Below are 19017 nucleotides of genomic sequence, written 5' to 3' on the forward strand. Positions count from 1 at the left end.
CCAAATAGTACTTTTTAATTAGGACCTTATGACTTCAAAGGTTTATTGAGCCCAAAGTACTACTTAAGTACTACTTCTTGACTGAGTATTTGTAGATTTAAAGTTTTTTTTCACCCAAAAATACTATTCTGTGTCTGAATACTCATTGTTTTACAGGTTAATTTGAGACAAAATACTACTTCCAGTTCATGTACTTGTAGTTTTAAAGGTTTAATCCAAGCACTTACAGGATTAAAGGTGTATTTCACCAAAAAAGTACTTTATGTACGAATAGTTTTAGTTTTAAAGGTTTATACCACCAAATAGTGCTGTCTAATTCAGAAATAATGGTTTTAAATGTTTCTTCCACCCTAAATACTACTTTCTGTCCAAGTCTAGTTTTAAAGGTCTATTCCAAATATGTATAAGTTTAAAGATATATGTCACCAAAAACAACAGTTTTTGTCCAAGTACGTTTAGCTGTCAAGGTTCATTCCACCAAAGAGTGATGTGTAATAAATTATTGTTTTAAAGCTTTCTTCCACCTAAAATACTGTATTTTATCCAAGTACTTACAGATTTAAAAATTTTTCTACCCTGAGTGCTACTTTTTGCCCAAGTACATTTGGCTTTAAAGGTTGATTCCACCCAAATTTTACTTCCTAAGTAAGAAGTGATATCTTTAAAAGGTTCATTTCAATGCAAATACGACTTCCTGTTTGAATACTCATCATTTCACAGGTTTATTTGACCCAAAATACAACTTCCTGTTCAGGTACTTGTACTTTTAAGGTTTATGTCAGGTACTTACAGTTGCTGTGTAACTAACAAATTGTGGTTTTGAAGATTTCTTCCACCTGAAATATTGTGTTTTATCCAGGTACTTACAGATTTAAAGTTTTTCCACCCTAAATACTGCTTTTTGCCCAAGCAGGTATGGTTTTAAAGGCTGATTCCCCCAAAATTTTACTTTCTAAGTAACAAGTGGTGGTTTAAAAGGTTCATTCCAACCAAAATACTACTTCTTGTCCAGGTGCTTACAGCTTTAAAGGTTTATTCCTCCCAAATAGTACTTTCTAATGAACACATGATGGTTTTAATTGTTTATTCCAGCTAAAACACCACTTTCTGTCCAAGTACTTTTAGATTTAAAGGTTCATTCCACCTAAAATACTTCCTGTCTAGGTACTTACAGTTTTAAAGGTTTATTCCATCCTAATGGCACTTTCTAACTGACAAATTATAGTTTTAAAGGTTTATGCCACCTAGAATACTTTTTATTGTCCGGCTACTCACAGTTTTCGGGGCTTATTCTACCGAAAAATTTGCTTTTTAATGATTTGTCATAATTTTAAAGGTTTATTCCACCTAAAACTGCACATAGTTCTTTTCTTTGTCAGAGTCTAAATCCATAAACGTGCAACTTTTTAGTGAATATCCTGAATATCTCGCTGGGTTTGTCCTCTGCGTCCTTCACAGTCTGGTTTTTATTGGCCAGGTCGTGCGTCCTTGGAGCGGCCCCCCTCCGGCAGCCAGATCTGGATTCCCATCATCCAGACAGACAGACAGAAGGACGGACGGAGCGTCACGAAACGCTCCTTCTGCCGCTCGGAGGAGGCGGAGGGACGGACCGGAGGAGAGATCCGGAGGGAGGAGCCAGGCCGCCAAGGTGAACCCACGATCCGCGTTTTAATCACCGTCAGCGGCCAAAACACGACGCGCAGCTCCGGCGGGCAGGAGAGCGGAGAGAGAGCCGGATAGGAGGCGTCTGTGGCGGGGAGGAAACCCGAGCAGAGCCGCTGGAGGACACGGAGCTGGAAAGTGTTTCATCTGTTTGATTCCTCATCTTTTTTCTTTTTCTTTTTTCTTTTTTTTTGGAGAAGCAAACTTAAATGGCACGAAGGGAAGCGAGTGCGTCATTTGGTGGGAGACGGCAGAAGAATTAAAGGTGAGTTGATTTCTGGTCACCTGTGGAAATCAAAGGACACTTATCGATCCCTATCGATCCTTATCGATCATTACTGATGATTGTTGATCCTCAGAGGGTTTTTCCATCTGCGCTGCGGCTCAGACGCTTATTTATTGGCGGTAATGTCGCGGTTTTTATTTTATTTTCCAAATGACAAACCCTCCTGTTGTTTGATTCACGGATTAAATTAAAGAAGAGACGTTTAACGGCGTTGCGTAACGGAGAACCCGAATCAGTGCGGTTTGGAGTTTGAGGCGCAGAAACAGTTTGTTTTGAGGGACTTTTCTGGATACCAAAAACAAAAACAAAAAAATAATAATCACAGAAAATACAGGAAAAACTGGAGAAGTTTGAATAAATGATCCATTATTTAGCTTCAATTTGTGTCTTGGATGAATCCAATTTATTTATTATTTTAGTCTAGACTGTAAATAAAATAAATAAATACACAGACAAATAAATAAATAAATAAATTCACAAATCAAAAACAAATGAATGCAAAAATAAATACATAGAGAAATAAATAAATACATACATAAATAAATAAACAAATAAATGCACAAATGAAGAAATACACCAATAAAAATAATACACAATTAAACAAAAATAAATGCACAAATAAATAATCTACTAAACTAATTAATGAATAAATAAATGCATAAATATAACCAAATAAAGGCACAAATAAATAAATGCACAAATAAAATACACAAATAAATAAATCACAGATAAATAAATACATTTTTCACAAACAATTTGCTGTTATTTCACTTTTTAAATTACTCAAATTACGAGAGTTAAGAACTTGAAAATACATAATTTTAAACTGTTTTTATTTGCTGAACCTCTGTGTTTTGTTAAAGATATTATTTATTAAAACACACCTAAGCTATATATATATATATATATATATATATATATATATAATAGATGTATATTGAAGACAGAGAAATACATTTTTTTACAGTTATTTCACATAATTTTTGTTTTGATAAATTATAGGTATCTTGGAAAAATATTAATTTACATGTTTACTGTAAAATAAAATTTAAAATAATTTACATCTATATTATGTTAAATATTAAAGTTTTTGTATAATATATTGGCTGTTAAAGATATGTTTATTAATTGCTGAAAAATGGTAAATAATTTTTTTGATTATATTTATTGTTATATATTTTAACTGCTATTTTACACAATTTATTACAAGCTACTGATATGTAGTAAAATCATTAAAAATATTTAATTTACACATTTACTGTAAAACAACAAAACAAGTCAAGACTGCAAATATCTGGGGGTTTTTTCAAATTTTGATTTATATAAGATTTATTATGGATTTTTTTTACAGATACTTGCTGGTAAGGAAAAAATATTTATATTAACAATTTAATAATTGTAATTATTTTCTATATTATATATGTTCATTATATAATTGTCATGTATTATTATTTTACTCAATTTCTGTTTCATTGAATTGCAAATTTTTAGTAAAATGACAGAAAAGAGAAATAATTTACATGTCTGTAAAAAAAAGGTCAAAATTTTAAACATCTGTCTTTTCATATTTAAATTTATGAAATATTTACATATCATATTCATTATTTTACATATATTTGCTTTTGTTTGAAACAAAAATAATGTATATTAAAAATTTAGAAATGTCTTAAATAAATTACAGATGTCATTATTTTACTGCATTTAACTAATCAAAACTATGACTATTTTACTGATACTTGTTGTAAAATGATATAATTAAGAACTGCAAATGGTAAATTACTTATGTTATTTCACAGAATTTCTATTTTTGTTAAATGTATATAATATTGAACAAAATCACAGAAAAGGCAGTAATTTCTGTGATTACTGTAAAAAATAAAAAAATGTAAAACAAATTAAAACAAAAGAAAAAACAGGCCAAAGCCAAAACTGTAAATAATGTCAATACTACAACAGCACTACATTTACCCTCTAACACTACATTTACCCTCTAACACTATATTTACCCTCTAATACTACATTTACCCTCTAACACTATATTTACCCTCTAATACTACATTTACCCTCTAATACTACATTTACCCTCTAACACTATATTTACCCTCTAATACTACATTTACCCTCTAATACTACATTTACCCTCCAATGTTACATTTATCCTCTACAACTACATTTACCCTCTAACACTATATTTACCCTCTAACACTATATTTACCCTCTAACGCTACATTTACCTTCTAACACTACATTTACCCTCTAACACTATATTTACCCTCTAATACTACATTTACCCTCCAATGTTACATTTATCCTCGACAACTACATTTACCCTCTAACACTATATTTACCCTCTAATACTATATTTACCCTCTAATGCTACATTTGCCCTCTATAACTACATTTACCCTCTAACGCTACATTTACCCTCTAACGCTACATTTACCCTTTAACACTATATTTACCCTCTAACGCTACATTTACCCTCTAACACTATATTTACCCTCTAATACTACATTTACCCTCTAATACTACATTTACCCTCCAATGTTACATTCATCCTCGACAACTACATTTACCCTCTAACACTATATTTACCCTCTAATACTATATTTACCCTCTAATGCTACATTTGCCCTCTATAACTACATTTACCCTCTAACGCTACATTTACCCTTTAACACTATATTTACCCTCTAATGCTACATTTACCCTCTAACACTATATTTACCCTCTAATAGTACATTTACCCTCTAACACTATATTTACCCTCTAATAGTACATTTACCCTCTAATACTACATTTACCCTCTATAACTACATTTACCCTCCAATGTTACATTTACCCTCTAACACTATATTTACCCTCTAACACTATATTTACCCTCCAATGTTACATTTACCCTCTAACACTACATTTACCCTCTAACACTACATTTACCCTCTAACGCTACATTTACCCTCTAACGCTACATTTACCCTCTAACACTACATTTACCCTCTAACACTATATTTACCCTCTAATAGTACATTTACCCTCTAATACTACATTTACCCTCTATAACTACATTTACCCTCCAATGTTACATTTACCCTCTAACACTACATTTACCCTTTAACACTATATTTACCCTCTAACACTATATTTACCCTCTAATAGTACATTTACACTCTAACACTACATTTACCCTCCAATGTTACATTTACCCTGTAACACTATATTTACCCTCTAACGCTACATTTACCCTCTAACACTATATTTACCCTCTAATACTACATTTACCCTCTAATACTACATTTACCCTCCAATGTTACATTCATCCTCGACAACTACATTTACCCTCTAACACTATATTTACCCTCTAATACTATATTTACCCTCTAATGCTACATTTGCCCTCTATAACTACATTTACCCTCTAACGCTACGTTTACCCTTTAACACTATATTTACCCTCTAATGCTACATTTACCCTCTAACACTATATTTACCCTCTAATAGTACATTTACCCTCTAACACTATATTTACCCTCTAATAGTACATTTACCCTCTAATACTACATTTACCCTCTATAACTACATTTACCCTCCAATGTTACATTTACCCTCTAACACTATATTTACCCTCCAATGTTACATTTACCCTCTAACACTACATTTACCCTCTAACACTACATTTACCCTCTAACGCTACATTTACCTTCTAACACTATATTTACCCTCTAACACTATATTTACCCTCCAATGTTACATTTACCCTCTAACACTACATTTACCCTCTAACACTACATTTACCCTCTAACGCTACATTTACCCTCTAACACTACATTTACCCTCTAACACTACATTTACCCTCTAACGCTACGTTTACCCTTTAACACTATATTTACCCTCTAATGCTACATTTACCCTCTAACACTATATTTACCCTCTAATAGTACATTTACCCTCTAACACTATATTTACCCTCTAATAGTACATTTACCCTCTAATACTACATTTACCCTCTATAACTACATTTACCCTCCAATGTTACATTTACCCTCTAACACTATATTTACCCTCCAATGTTACATTTACCCTCTAACACTACATTTACCCTCTAACGCTACATTTACCCTCTAACGCTACATTTACCTTCTAACACTATATTTACCCTCTAACACTATATTTACCCTCCAATGTTACATTTACCCTCTAACACTACATTTACCCTCTAACACTACATTTACCCTCTAACGCTACATTTACCCTCTAACGCTACATTTACCCTCTAACACTACATTTACCCTCTAACGCTACATTTACCCTCTAACGCTACATTTACCCTCTAACACTACATTTACCCTCTAACGCTACATTTACCCTCTAACGCTACATTTCCAGACAGTGTTCTACTGAAGTTTTACAGGTTTCCAACCATCTAAATACCACTGGGGAACATCTTGGATGCAGAAATGCAGTTTTTTGAGGTATTCAGCTGTCAAGTGACACACTGGATGGATTTTAATCACTTTAATATGCATGAATTGTGAGCCTTCTTGGAAAACAGTGTCGGACTGGGACTGGATATTGGCAGATTCTGAATATTTAATGACTCAGGGCCCAAAAGTTGATCTGAAACTCCTACGTTCACATTTGAAGGTTTTTTTTTTACCAGCTCTTATCGTGGATGATTAGGAGATACTTCAGGTCTTTTCACTCAGTTTGGAACCTTGAAATGAAAACCAAAGTGTTGGAGTCCCTTCAATGTTTGGTGATCAGCTGACCTGAGGCTGCTCTCTGATTGGTTGCTCCTCAGACACCGTTTTTTTTTAACATGTTTCCTACCTTGTGATTGGTCAGTCCAAACCGTCCAGGTTCAGGTTCGTACCGCTGCTGAAAAGAATAAAGAAACTCCATTAAACCCAACATATTTTTATAGTAAACAAACATTTCTGTCACACTGATTTATTGGAACCCTTATGGTTAAAGTTTGGTTCAGTTGTGTAGTTAAAAATACCCAGAATCCTTAGATATTTAATCATATTAGTTCGTTTATTTTCCATAATTAATAACACTGTAGGATCTCAGCCTTATTATGTTTTGTCGTCGGGTAAAGTCGTGTTTTAGATGATTTTTATGAAGTTTTAATCCCCGATATGCAAATTACTGAGGTAAAATCACGGTTTTAAAAGATGAGATAAGATAAAACAAGAAGTTTTTATTCATCTCGAAGGAGGACATTCTTGTGCCAGGCAATACTGAATTACCAAAAGTAAAGAGAATAGAACAGTTTGGTGTAACGCTGACAGATATACTGAAGTAATAAGTAATCCTTACACTGACAGTGTCGTACATGTAATTCAAATATTACACATGAAAATAAAAAGGTTCTGAAACTGATGTTGCACAAACTATTGAGACAGTAAATATTGTAAAGGATTTTAACATTATTCTTCACTTTTAGAGTCCAATTAGCATTTAAATTAACATTTAAACTAGTTGATTTAATCCCAAACACCCCTCATAGCCTTTATTTACTAGAAAACACTTTGCTGTTGTCTGAAATTTGCTGCATAAAAAACCATGACTTGACTTCAAGGGGCTTTAGTTTGTTTTTTAAACTGGAATTTGAACATTTATTTTGTCAGGTGACAGAATTTAAACGAGGTTCATAAGGAACCAATGATCGTGTCATGACATTTACTTAAAAAATTATAAATTAGTGTCTTTATTACCTGAAAAATGTATTAAACTGATGTAAGCAGCTGTGATTTAGCGCCCCCTGCTGCTGATTCCTGGTTAATTCACCTGTTTCATGGTTTTTAACAGTTAAAGTCTCCTGTTTCTGCATTAATTTACCTTCCAAACTTCACATCTGCTGCTGCACTTTACGTTTAAACTGAGAGAAAAGAGACAGAGTTGTTGTTCTATTGTGTTCACATTCATGGTTGCTCTCGAACGGACTGATTTTCATGTGTAGTTTATAATTATTGTCCCATGAACAGGACCAGACTCTTCACCCTCAGCTGTTAAAAAGCCGGTAACGTGAATGTTGACGCTGCTGAACTTGCGCTTCGTCACTGACATTTGGTTTGAACAGCCTCTCAGTGTTCTGCTGTGAATCCTGACGTCCTGCCGGCCCTCCCCCTCAGCGTGGCGTCATTCACCGTGCTGAATGTGTCCTCTGTTTTAGAGCCGTGCTGCATTTATTTCATTGATCCAGTCTGATTCATTTTCCTCTTTGAATTTTTGTCTTGTGACTGTCGGTCGTAGTTGAATCAGCCACACATTCACAGTTTCTCTGACTAATCCAGAATTTTTAGTCTTTTACGGAATTTATTTAGTGCAAACGATTTATTTTTGTTGTTTTTTTTCAGCGAAACACGTAGAATATAGTGATTTTGATTAAATAATAGTTAATTTTCCTGACTGACCTGTGCAACACACATGATGCATTCAAGTTCCATTGGAAAGCTGAAAATTTGAGGATTTTTTTTTCTATTTTTACACTTTCTGTCTGATAAATCATGCATTTTTTTTTTGCCTTTTATTTTTTTCTTTTAAATTACTTGCGTCTTCAAAACCACTGGTGGGTTTTTGGGTTCAAAGTTTCAACTAAAAATGTCAAAAATCACCATTTTCAGTCCTGGTAAAGGGACTGTCTGCTAATTTCGCCACTGAACTCAAACATCTGGGATTTTTGGTTAACAAAATGAAGCTGTATGACTATAGATCGGGCTTCAGATAATAAGAATTCATGTATTTTAAATGAATACAAGTCAGGAGCAAATTCTTCACTGTGTGGAATGAAGAGATTTGGAGGAAATATCACAATTTTTAGCTGAGATTTGCTTAATTTTCCTGATTGAACTGAGCAGCACACATGATGTGTTCAAGGTCTGTCAGAAGGCTAAAAATATGCAGATTTTTTCTGTTTTTATCATTTCTGTTAAATGATGTAATTTCTGCCTTTTATTGTTTGCTTTTAAAGGTTTTCAAACCTGCTGGTGAGTTTTAGGGTTCAGAGTTTCAACTAAAAATGTCAAAAATCACCATTTTGGGTCCTGAAAAATGGAATATCTGCTAGTTTTTCCACTTCTTTCACAGTAAACTGAAACATTTGGGGTTTTTAGTTGAAAAAAAAATGAATTTACAAGACTATAAATTGGGCTTCAGACAAGAAAAATTCATGTATTTTACCTGAATGCAAGTCAAGGGAAAGTTTTTTCCTGTGTAAAACAAAGGGATTTGGGTGAAATATCACAATTTTAAGCTTCAATATGGTGGATTTTCCTGACTGAAATGAATGTCACACATGATGCATTCAAGGACTGTCAGAAAGCTGATAATCTGGTAATTTTCTCAGTTTTTACAGTTTCTGGCTCCAATGAATGGTGAAATTTTTGCCATTTTTTCTTGTCTTTTAAACCCACTGGTGTGTTTTTTTCAGGTTCAGATTGTGAACTAAGAGTACTGAAGGCCTCACCTCTCTCCAGATGTTCCTCAGCTGGAATCCAACAGCATCCGTCCTCGATCCAGTTTATTCAGCTTCACTGACATCAGAATTTACTGTAAGCATAAAATTCACTTTGTAAAACAGCTTAAAATCAGCTCACTTCAGTCAAATTAAACAAAAATAAAGCTTCAAGCGACATTACAGTGAAGATTTTAGCACAAACCGTCATGTAACTTTTCCTTATTTTATTTTGAGGAACGTTTTTCATCGTTTACGTCCTTTATTTGCTGCCCCAGACGTGTGAAAACACAGTCGCAGCTCCAGCTCCTGCTCCTGGCGTTTATTTATAGTTATTTGTACAGATTCTGCCTTCAAACACAAACCGCTGCCAATATCTGTTTACTACTTTTCACCAAAGCCGTTTTATTTTAATTTCCTACTGAGGCACTTTTCAAAAACAAATCAAACGCAGCTCAAAGTGCTTTACAAGCGCCTGACAAAACACAGAATATTAAAAAAAAAATGATTTAGAGGCAAACGCACAGAGAACAAGACTGAATATTTGTTGGGTAGTTTGGAGAATAAGAGAAAAATAGAAGGTAAAAGAAGCAGTGAGCATGAAATATTAATATAAATAAACTAGAAGATAATCCTCCAGGCCCTCAGATAAACAACAGAAAACTGCAAAAGAATAATTAGTAGAATTATCTCAGCAAGAAAGAAGCAGAAATCCTCCAGAGCTGCAGAGGAGTTTGATGATTGTTCCTGATTAAACTCACCTGGAGAGGAAGAACATGGAGGTTTGAGGAGCAGCTGGAGGATCAGAAAGACGGAAAATAAAACTGGAAGAATCGTCTTTGTGTTTAAAGTTCGAGGTCTGATTGTTTGAAGCTGCAGCAGGTGATTCATGATTCAAACATTCATTATTCTCAGCATTTAAACACGTAAGCAGATGGGCCGAGGTCATGTGACTGCTGGGGTCAAACTATACTTTTCAAAATGCGGTTTAAAATGACGCTATTAAACTGAAAATGCTTAAATGTATGAGTAACTCAGCATCTAAAGAGTTGTCTTGGTAGATTTCCAAATTACATGGTGCGATAAAATGTTTAAAAATAAGTGAAAAACTGTGTAAAAACATCCAGAAACAAAGATTTAAAGTCCAGAGTTCTTTAGTTTATGACCTAAACCTGTCATTTCATAACATTTAGTGACATTTAAAGGTTGATTAAACTATACTGCTTGTTTAAAGATGGAACTGAACGGTACTCGGTGCATCCAAACATACTTTTTTAATCAATATTCAATTAATAGTTTCATACATTTGACAGTTTTGCATATTTTCTTTACATTTAGGCATAAACACACAATATTTGCTTTAATTCAAATCACTTTAACCCCTTCATTTAGCTGAAAATATTTTTTTTCCAAAAGGCCTTTTGTTGATCTTCACTGCTTTATTCTTGCTGTTGCTCCCCCGTTACAATAGTTTAATATCTTTAGCATTATGGTATGATCCTTGTTTTATTTTTACTGTAAAGCACCTTCTGATTTTATATCTGTGAATGGTGCTATATACATAAATTTCACTTACTTATTATTATCATATTATTTTAAATTACAGTTACCTGCATGTGTTAGCTCTGTCCGGAATCCATTAAACACCACAGAAGTCTTTGTCATGCTGCCCCTTTACCAGCTAAACCCCCACAATGCTCTCTGCTTGCCAACATGAACTGAAGTCTGAGTGACGCCTCCTCTGAGCTCTACAGTATTAAATATTAAGAGGCTCCACCTGGTGGAACAACCAGGTACGACAGCTGATCTACAATACATTTACTAGCATGCATGGCACTTGTCGACCTTAGTGATCTGATTTGTTTTTAAGTGGTTAAATTATTACCACAATTAAGATATTAACAATTAGTCATTAGCATTTCTAGTCTTCAAAGAGTGGCAGTCAGACCAAACGCAGTATTTTATCTGACAGTTGGAGGTGTTTTATAGGCGTTTCACATCCGAAAACTCACAAATATCTGTTTATCCTGATCACCGCTGAAATAATCAATAAATCCAATCTTTACCTGTTTGCACAGATAAAATCAAATATCCGCAATTATGTGATCAAGTTGTCCAAACTACGGATGGAAGTTTTTAACAGTTTTCTTCTCTTCCAAACAGAGACAACGTTTCACAAAGAAACACAAAACCACTGCAGAAAAACACGAAACCACCACAATGAGACACAAAATCACCAAAAAGAGAAGCAAAACCACCAAAAAGAGATACAAAACCATGACAAATTCCAAGCCACCGGAGACCCAACAAAAACACGGAAATGAACCACAGAGGGATGCAAAACTACCAACAAAAGAAGAAAAAACAACCCAACAAAAGACAAAACCACAACAAAAAGACGCAAAACTATCACAAAGAAATGCAAAACTATGAAAAAGAGACTGAAACCACCACAAAAGAAAATGCAAAACTACCACAAAGAGGCACAAAACCACCAAAAAGAGATGTAAAAGCACAACAAATTTCTAAAGACCAGAGAAACAAAACTACCTACCAGAGACCAAAAAAACATGACAGAAACAGGAAAACTGACCACAAAGAGATGCACAACCACCCCCAAAAGCAGGACTACTAAAAAAGACACAAAACCATCACACACAAATGCAAAAACACAAAAAATGATTTTGGAGAAGACACCCAAGTAAACTATTACATGTTTTCAGTTTGTGGTTTATTAACTGCCACAGAAGTCTTTATCATGGTGCCCGTTGCTAGCTAAACTCCCATAATGCTTTCTGCTTGTGGTAATCCAAGAAACTGGGGCTCCACCTGGTGGAACAAACAGGTACTACAGCTAATCTACAATACATTTTTACACGTGCCTTGTCATTTAATATATTTTTAATTAGTGAATTTTCAGCGGTTTGCATTTAATTAGTTCTAGCACTGGATGATGTCTACAAAGAGTCCTACATTATTCCTCTGACACAGGTCCAGACATTTCCAGTGTGTTTAAAGCAGAAAATCTAAACTTTAACTTCACTGTCATGATTTCATTTCAGCTCCTTTATACTCTTCATGACCTTCAGAACTATTGAGAACGAAAGCAGGTTAAAATTTAGAGATCTTGCGATGTTTATCCGACACCGGCAGCGATCGGGAGGGATTTCGCTCTGAGTGAAAAGTGACGACAGATCGGCTGCTTTCAGATCCGCAGAGGAAAACACTGAACCCTTATTTGTTCGACCTCAACTTGAAACTTCACCCTTTTGAGGGAGCGCTGTAATATATGCATCTGAGTCTGCCTTATGCAAGTCTGAGGTTTGCAGATAAACATGCATTAGAGGTGGAAAGCAGTTCAGTCACCACTGACCTGTTTTCCTTTTTCACAGCCTGTAAAGCCCTTCGAGTGGCTTCGGTTCGCCTTTAACGTCCGTAACAGCTCTAAAAGCACCAATTAGATCATATTATGTTCATTATGTCACATCCTCCAACGTTTTTTTTCCACATTTCACCGCTACCCTTCAGCTATTAGAGTTCAAATCGTCTTCTGGTTGTGTTTTCTGTCCTACATTCAGATCAGATGGAGCAAAGTGCGGCTCAAATGAGAGCGATTAAAAAGGCAAAAAGGTATAAATAGTGTGAGTGCTGTGGATGTGGGTGTGGAGGCCTGAGTGGCTTCTCTTTGATGAGAGGCAGGAAGCGTGGGGAGTAAACAAAAGCTCCGTTCCACATCAGCGCTCGCAGATTGAAATATCAGCGGCTGTGCGACCTCACAACAGCCCTCCAAAGATGAATCACCTCGTGGAAGGAATTTTAGATTACAATAGACACAGGGGTGTGACTCCCAGAGGTGAGGTGGAAGATGATCAACATGACATGGATACTGCAGTAATACAGAACAAGTGTCTTTTTCAAACGTCTCAAACTGCAGCAGAGGTCGACCTGAAGTCCTGAGAAGTGAACTGGAAACGTTCCTCATCCTTGTTGTTGTTTATCTAGTGTCTGTGATGATTTTCTATTGAACTGATCTTGGTGCTTTGGATGCGTCTTTTAGAATTTCATCCACTGGACACCTTCAGTCCGGTCATGATCCAATGCTAAGAAAGCAAAAACAACCCTAACAAGACAAAATTAGAATCAAAACCATCTCAGAGACCACCATGAGACACAAAATGACCACAAACACACACAAAAAAAACACCACAACGAAACACACAACTATCAAAAATAGATGCAAAACCACAACAAATGCCAAAACAAACAAAAAACCCCAAAAGAAAACCACAACAGTGAAATGCTAGGCCGCCAGAGAGAGACAAAACTACCATCTTGCGATGACAAAACTCCACAAAAACAACAATAATTAACCAAAACAAAATGCAAAACTACCAACAAGAGACACAAAATCACCAAAAAAAGACACAAAGGCACCAACAAGAGACACAAAACTACCACAAAGAGAAAGAACACAACCAAAATTAGATTAAAATCCACCTCAAAGACAACTTTTGCAGTGAAATGGTTTAAATGTAAACTATCTACTGAAAACCTCCCACCATCAGTCAGACATAGTTGTTCAGTCTGAAATCTTTAGTCAGATCCGACCAGATGGAGTTCTGTCGTCTAATTAGTGTTTGACTGTTTGGGGTCTTTGACATGAAGCCCTGCAAGATCTTTTGCCCTCAATCAGTGAAAACTGAAAGAACAAAATGTCCAGAAGAACGTCTGCTCCGGAATTCAAAACTGAGCCAATTTACAAACTAAACCAGCGACTTTCATCTGTTTTAGTTTGATTCTGCTGGAGGTTCACTGAAAAAGTTTTTATTTAGTTTGTTTTCTGCCGTTTAGAGACCAACCTATAGTCCAGGAGGTTGCTGCTTTCTTTAAATCCAAAGATGTTCTGTTGTCGTACAAACCATGATTTTTGGCCAGTTGGAGTTTGAATTCATTTCTGTAGAGGGTTCATAGAGGGAGGAGATCAGGGTGGATGGAAGGGTCAACAAATGATGGACTTTAGTGTTTATATTTGACTAAACTAAACCTAAACTTTATGGACGCAACATAGAAGTAAAAAGGCATCAAACACAATGTTGGACTCTGGCTTTGTTTCTGTAGAGGGTCCATAGAGGGAGGAGGTCGGTGTGGATGGATGGGTCAACAAACGATGGACTTTAGTGTTTATCTTTGACTGAACTAAATCTAAACTTTAAGGAAGGATAGGTTTAGTATTCACCAAAGATTAACCTAAACTTTAACTAAGCTACACACAAAATGTAAATGCATCAGAGACAATTTTGGAGTCTAATTTTTTTTCTGTAGAGGGAACTTAGAAGGAGGAGGTTGGGGTGGACGGATGGGTCAACAAACGATGGACTTTTGTGTTCATCTTTGGATAAATGAACCTAAAGTTGAAGGAAGTTTAGGTTTAATTTAGCCAAAGGTTAACCTAAACTTTAAGGGAGCTACATAAAAGTAAAAATGCATAGGACACAATTTTGGAGTCTGGTTTTGTTTCTGTAGGGGGACCATAGAGGGAGGAGGTCAGGGTGGATGGATGGGTCAACAAGCGATGGATTTCAGAACTTCTTTGAGTTAACTAAACTTAAACTTTAAGGACACTACACAAAAATAGAAATTCATCAGACACAATTTTGGAGTCTGATTTTGTTTCTGTAGAAGGTCCATAGAGGGAGGAGGTCAGGGTGGATTGATGGGTCAACAAACGCTGAACTTCAGAACTCATCTTTGGCTAAACTAAACTTCAACTTTAAGAAAGTTGAGGTTTAGTTTAGCCAAAGATGAACCTAAGCTTTAAAGGAAGCTAAACAAAAAATATAAATGCATCAAACTCAATTTTGGACTCTGGTTTTGTTTCTGTAGACCATAGAGGGAGGAGGTCGGGGTGGATGGATGGGTCAACAAACGATGAACTTCAGAATTCCTCTTTAGCTAAATTTTGAGGAAGTTTAGATTTAATTTAGCAAAAAATTAGCCTTAACTTTAAGGAAGTTACACAACAAATATAGATGCTTCGGACACAATGAAGGAGTGTAATTTTGTTTGACCGTAGATGGAGGAGGTCAGGGTGGATGGCTAGTCCAACAAACACCGAACTTCAGACTTCATCTTTAGCTAAATTAAACCGAAGTTTAAGTTTTAATTTAGCCAAAGATGAAATGATGAAAAATGAAGATGAAACATATGGATATGGATGTTGGAGTCTAGGGACCATAAAGGGAGGAGGTTGGGGTGGATGGATGGGTCAACAAATGATGAACTTTTGTTTTTATCTTTGCCTAAGCTGGTCATTTTTGTAACGAAACAGAACCCAATCTTAACCATAGCATCGTCATATCAGAAACAGACAAATCCTGCTGAAAGGGGCATCAAATTCTCAAACTTTTGTGGCTTTGACAAATTACATGTTTTTGCAGAATTTTGAGTAAAATGTTTCCTAAAATCTATAACTGACATCAGTAGATTGTTAAAGTATCTGATTAAGTTAAACCAAAATTAGTGATAGTGTGTCCTGTATTCTGTCTTTTCACCAGTAACTCTGTTTCTTTCACCGCTGTGAATATTTTCTCTGTGAGCTGCTCTGTGAAGTGTGAAACCGATACTCGGCCCCCCGAGGTCGGCGTCGTAATCCCGGCCGAACAGCTGAGATTTAAAACCACGCTGTTTTCGCTGCTCTGTGTTCTCACTGTGTCCAAAATGTTGTCTGAATCTGTGTCGCCTCCCTCTTTGTAGGGCAGCGTGAGGCCGAGGAGTCCCGCCGGGATCTGAGGGGGAGGACGGACCCCCAACTCGGATCCTGAAGGGACCAGCTGTTGGGCTTCACGTGGACCAACACATCACTTCTGTGGGCTTTTTTCTTTTTGGCGCTTCTGATTGGATGTCACCTCAGTTCATCTGTCAGAAATAAGGGAGAAGTTTTCAGAAAGCTGAGGAGGCGGAGGGTGGATTACTTAGAGGAGTCCAGAGGAGACTTTTGGAGAATTTAAATGGATGTTGAAGGAGCTCATCTGTGGGACAACGGAGCGGGATTCATGCACCTAAAGGAGGTTCTTGTGAAACATCTGGACGGATACAGAACACCATCCAGGAACCGATTCTTCATTTAAGATGAAATATTAGATTTTTATTCAGACTTTTTTGACTGAATTTGCTGCTGTTGCATGCCAAGCCTCCCACTTCCACACACATAATTTGTCGTTCATTAATCTCTGAACGGATCTAGCTTAATTAGGACGCCTGTGATTATACATTTTATCAAAGATGCTGCTTCTTAATGACTTCCAGCCTTCATCTGAGACTGTAACTGCATCATGCTGAACATTCAGCTCTGACGCTGACATTTTTGACTCAATTTTGACGCCAGAAGCTTTTTTAAAGTCTGTTTAAGCTTGAACAGAGCTGCCATCTCAAAACAAAGCCTCTCATCAAGCACAGTAATTATTTCTTAGATGTCTGTCAGTATTTAAGCTCGGTGTTTTTTATCACCAAATGTGCCACCGTTTGTGAACCCGACGCTCCGGTCCGGCCCCTCTCAGCTCCTCTGTTCCCGTCACCGCCATGGTGATGTCGCAGGGCACCTACACCTTCCTGGCCTGTTTCGCCGGCTTCTGGTTGGTCTGGGCGCTCATCGTCATGCTCTGCTGTTTCTGCAGCTTCCTGCAGCGTCGGCTGAAGCGCCGCCGTGAGGAGAGGCTGAGGGAGCAGTGTCTCCGGACCGTGGACATGGAGCCGCTCAGCTGCCATGCCGCAGGATATCCGCCGCCTCCTCCTCCTCCCCCGCCGGCGCCTCCGTGCCCTCCACAGCTGCCCAGAGAGCCGCCTCAGTTCTGCCCTCCTCAGGCGCTTTCACCACCACCACTTCCTCTGCAGGTTCCTCATCCGATGCCGCAAGCGACCTGGGTCAGCATGCCAGGTAATTCTGCCGGTTTTAATTCCTCCAGAGGTACATGTGGACAAATTGTAAGAACTTCTGGTCAAATTTTAGGTCATTTTAGACAAGTTTTGAGTCATTATGGACCATTCAAGTCATTTTGGACTAGTTTGAGTCATTCTTTGCCAAATTTTGAGTCATTTTTGATACGTTTGAGCCAGTTTGATCAAATCTGGAGTATTTTAGGACAAGTATGAGTCATTCTTGATAAATTGTGAGTCATTTGGGACTAATAATAACGATAATAATCCCTTCAAAGATATGTTAGGTCTTTTTGGACAGGTTTCAAGTCATTATGGTTGTGTTTGTAAATCATTTTGGACTACTTGCATTTTCTGCCAAATTCTGAGCAATTTTGGTCAGATTTTGAGTCATTTTGGACAAGTCTGAATCAGTTTGATCAAATTTTGAGTATTTCAGGACAAATATGAGTCATTGTTGACCTGGGTCAGCATATTAGGTAATTCTGTTGGTTTTAATTCCTCCACAGGTAAATTTGGGGTCATTTCAGGACGAGTTTTAGTCATTTCTCACCAAATTTTTAATAATTTTGGACAAATTTTGAGTTTGGGTAATTTAGGACAAGTATGAGTCATTCTTGAGGTATTTTGGACAAGCTTAGGGTCATTTTAGACAAATTTTGAGTAATTTTGGACACATTTTGACAAGTTTGGGTAATTTAGGATGAGTATGAGTCATTCTTAAGGTATTTTGGACAAGCTTTAGGTCATTTTCGACAGATTTTGAGTAATTTGGGGCAAGGTTTGAGTCATTTAGGTCAAGTTTCAATACATTTTGTAATAGTCTGAGTAATTTTGGACAAATTTTGGACAAGTCTAAGTCAGTTTGATGAAGTTTTGAGTATCTTAGGACAGTTGTGACTTATCCTTGACCTGGGTCAGCATGTCAGGTAATTTTGCTGGTTTGAATTCCTCCAGAGGTAAATTTGGGGTCATTTAAGGACTAGTTTTAGTCATTTCTCGCCAAATTTTGAATCATTTTGGACAAATTTTGATTCATTTGTGCCAAGTTTGAGCCAGTTTGATCAAGTTTTGAGTATTTTAGGACAAGCATGAGTCATTCTTCATACATTTGGGACTCGTAGTAATGATTGTGAAGTCATTTAGGTCAAGTTTCAAAACATTTTGGACTAGTTGTAGTCATATTATTGCCAGATTTTGTTTAATTTTTGTCACCTTTTTTTGTCATTTTTTGACAAGTTTGAGTCAGTTTGATCAGGTTTTGAGTATTTCAGGACAAGTTCAGTATATTTGGAATCATTTGCAACTAGTAATAATCTTTTAAAACAAATTTTAGGTCATATTGGACAGATTTCAAGTCATTGTGTGCCAATTTCAAGGCTTCCTGGACTAGTTTCAGTCATTTTATGATAAATGATATGCTAGTTATCCTAGCGGTTTCCTTCTGCATTCTAGACATCTCTGCGTTCTCTGCTTCTTCATGGTTGTTTCTTTTCTTTTCCGTCAAATTTAACTTCACATTTCCAGCCTTCACCCTCGGTCCAACACTCTCTATGGAAATTCATTCATGAGTTTTGGGGAGATTCTGCTTCATCCTGCTAGCCGACATAAACACACCTTTCAGGAATTCAGGCTGCAGCTCAGAAAGCCAAAGAGGCTTTTCAGGAAGCCACCTGAAGTG

At 36.4% G+C, this 19017-nt stretch overlaps 1 protein-coding gene across 4 annotated transcripts in view; it reads left to right on the forward strand.

The window, feature by feature from the left end:
* The first annotated feature begins 1505 nt into the window (after positions 1 to 1505).
* LOC127530513 (proline-rich protein 7-like) overlaps positions 1506 to 19017 on the forward strand; it is a 37868-nt gene continuing 20356 nt past the window's right edge. Inside the window, exons 1-3 of one of the 4 annotated variants that reach the window (XM_051937409.1) lie at positions 1506 to 1927; positions 9381 to 9501; positions 16158 to 17337. In XM_051937409.1, coding sequence (XP_051793369.1) covers positions 16983 to 17337 — 355 coding nt within the window. In that variant the 5' untranslated portion in view covers positions 1506 to 1927; positions 9381 to 9501; positions 16158 to 16982. The remainder of the gene's footprint in view (positions 1928 to 9380; positions 9502 to 16157; positions 17338 to 19017) is intronic. The other 3 variants (XM_051937411.1, XM_051937410.1, XM_051937412.1) reach the window with 3 other exon arrangements.

Source organism: Acanthochromis polyacanthus, chromosome 17 (genome assembly GCF_021347895.1).
Source record: "Acanthochromis polyacanthus isolate Apoly-LR-REF ecotype Palm Island chromosome 17, KAUST_Apoly_ChrSc, whole genome shotgun sequence".
In the NCBI taxonomy this organism is placed as follows: domain Eukaryota; kingdom Metazoa; phylum Chordata; class Actinopteri; family Pomacentridae; genus Acanthochromis; species Acanthochromis polyacanthus.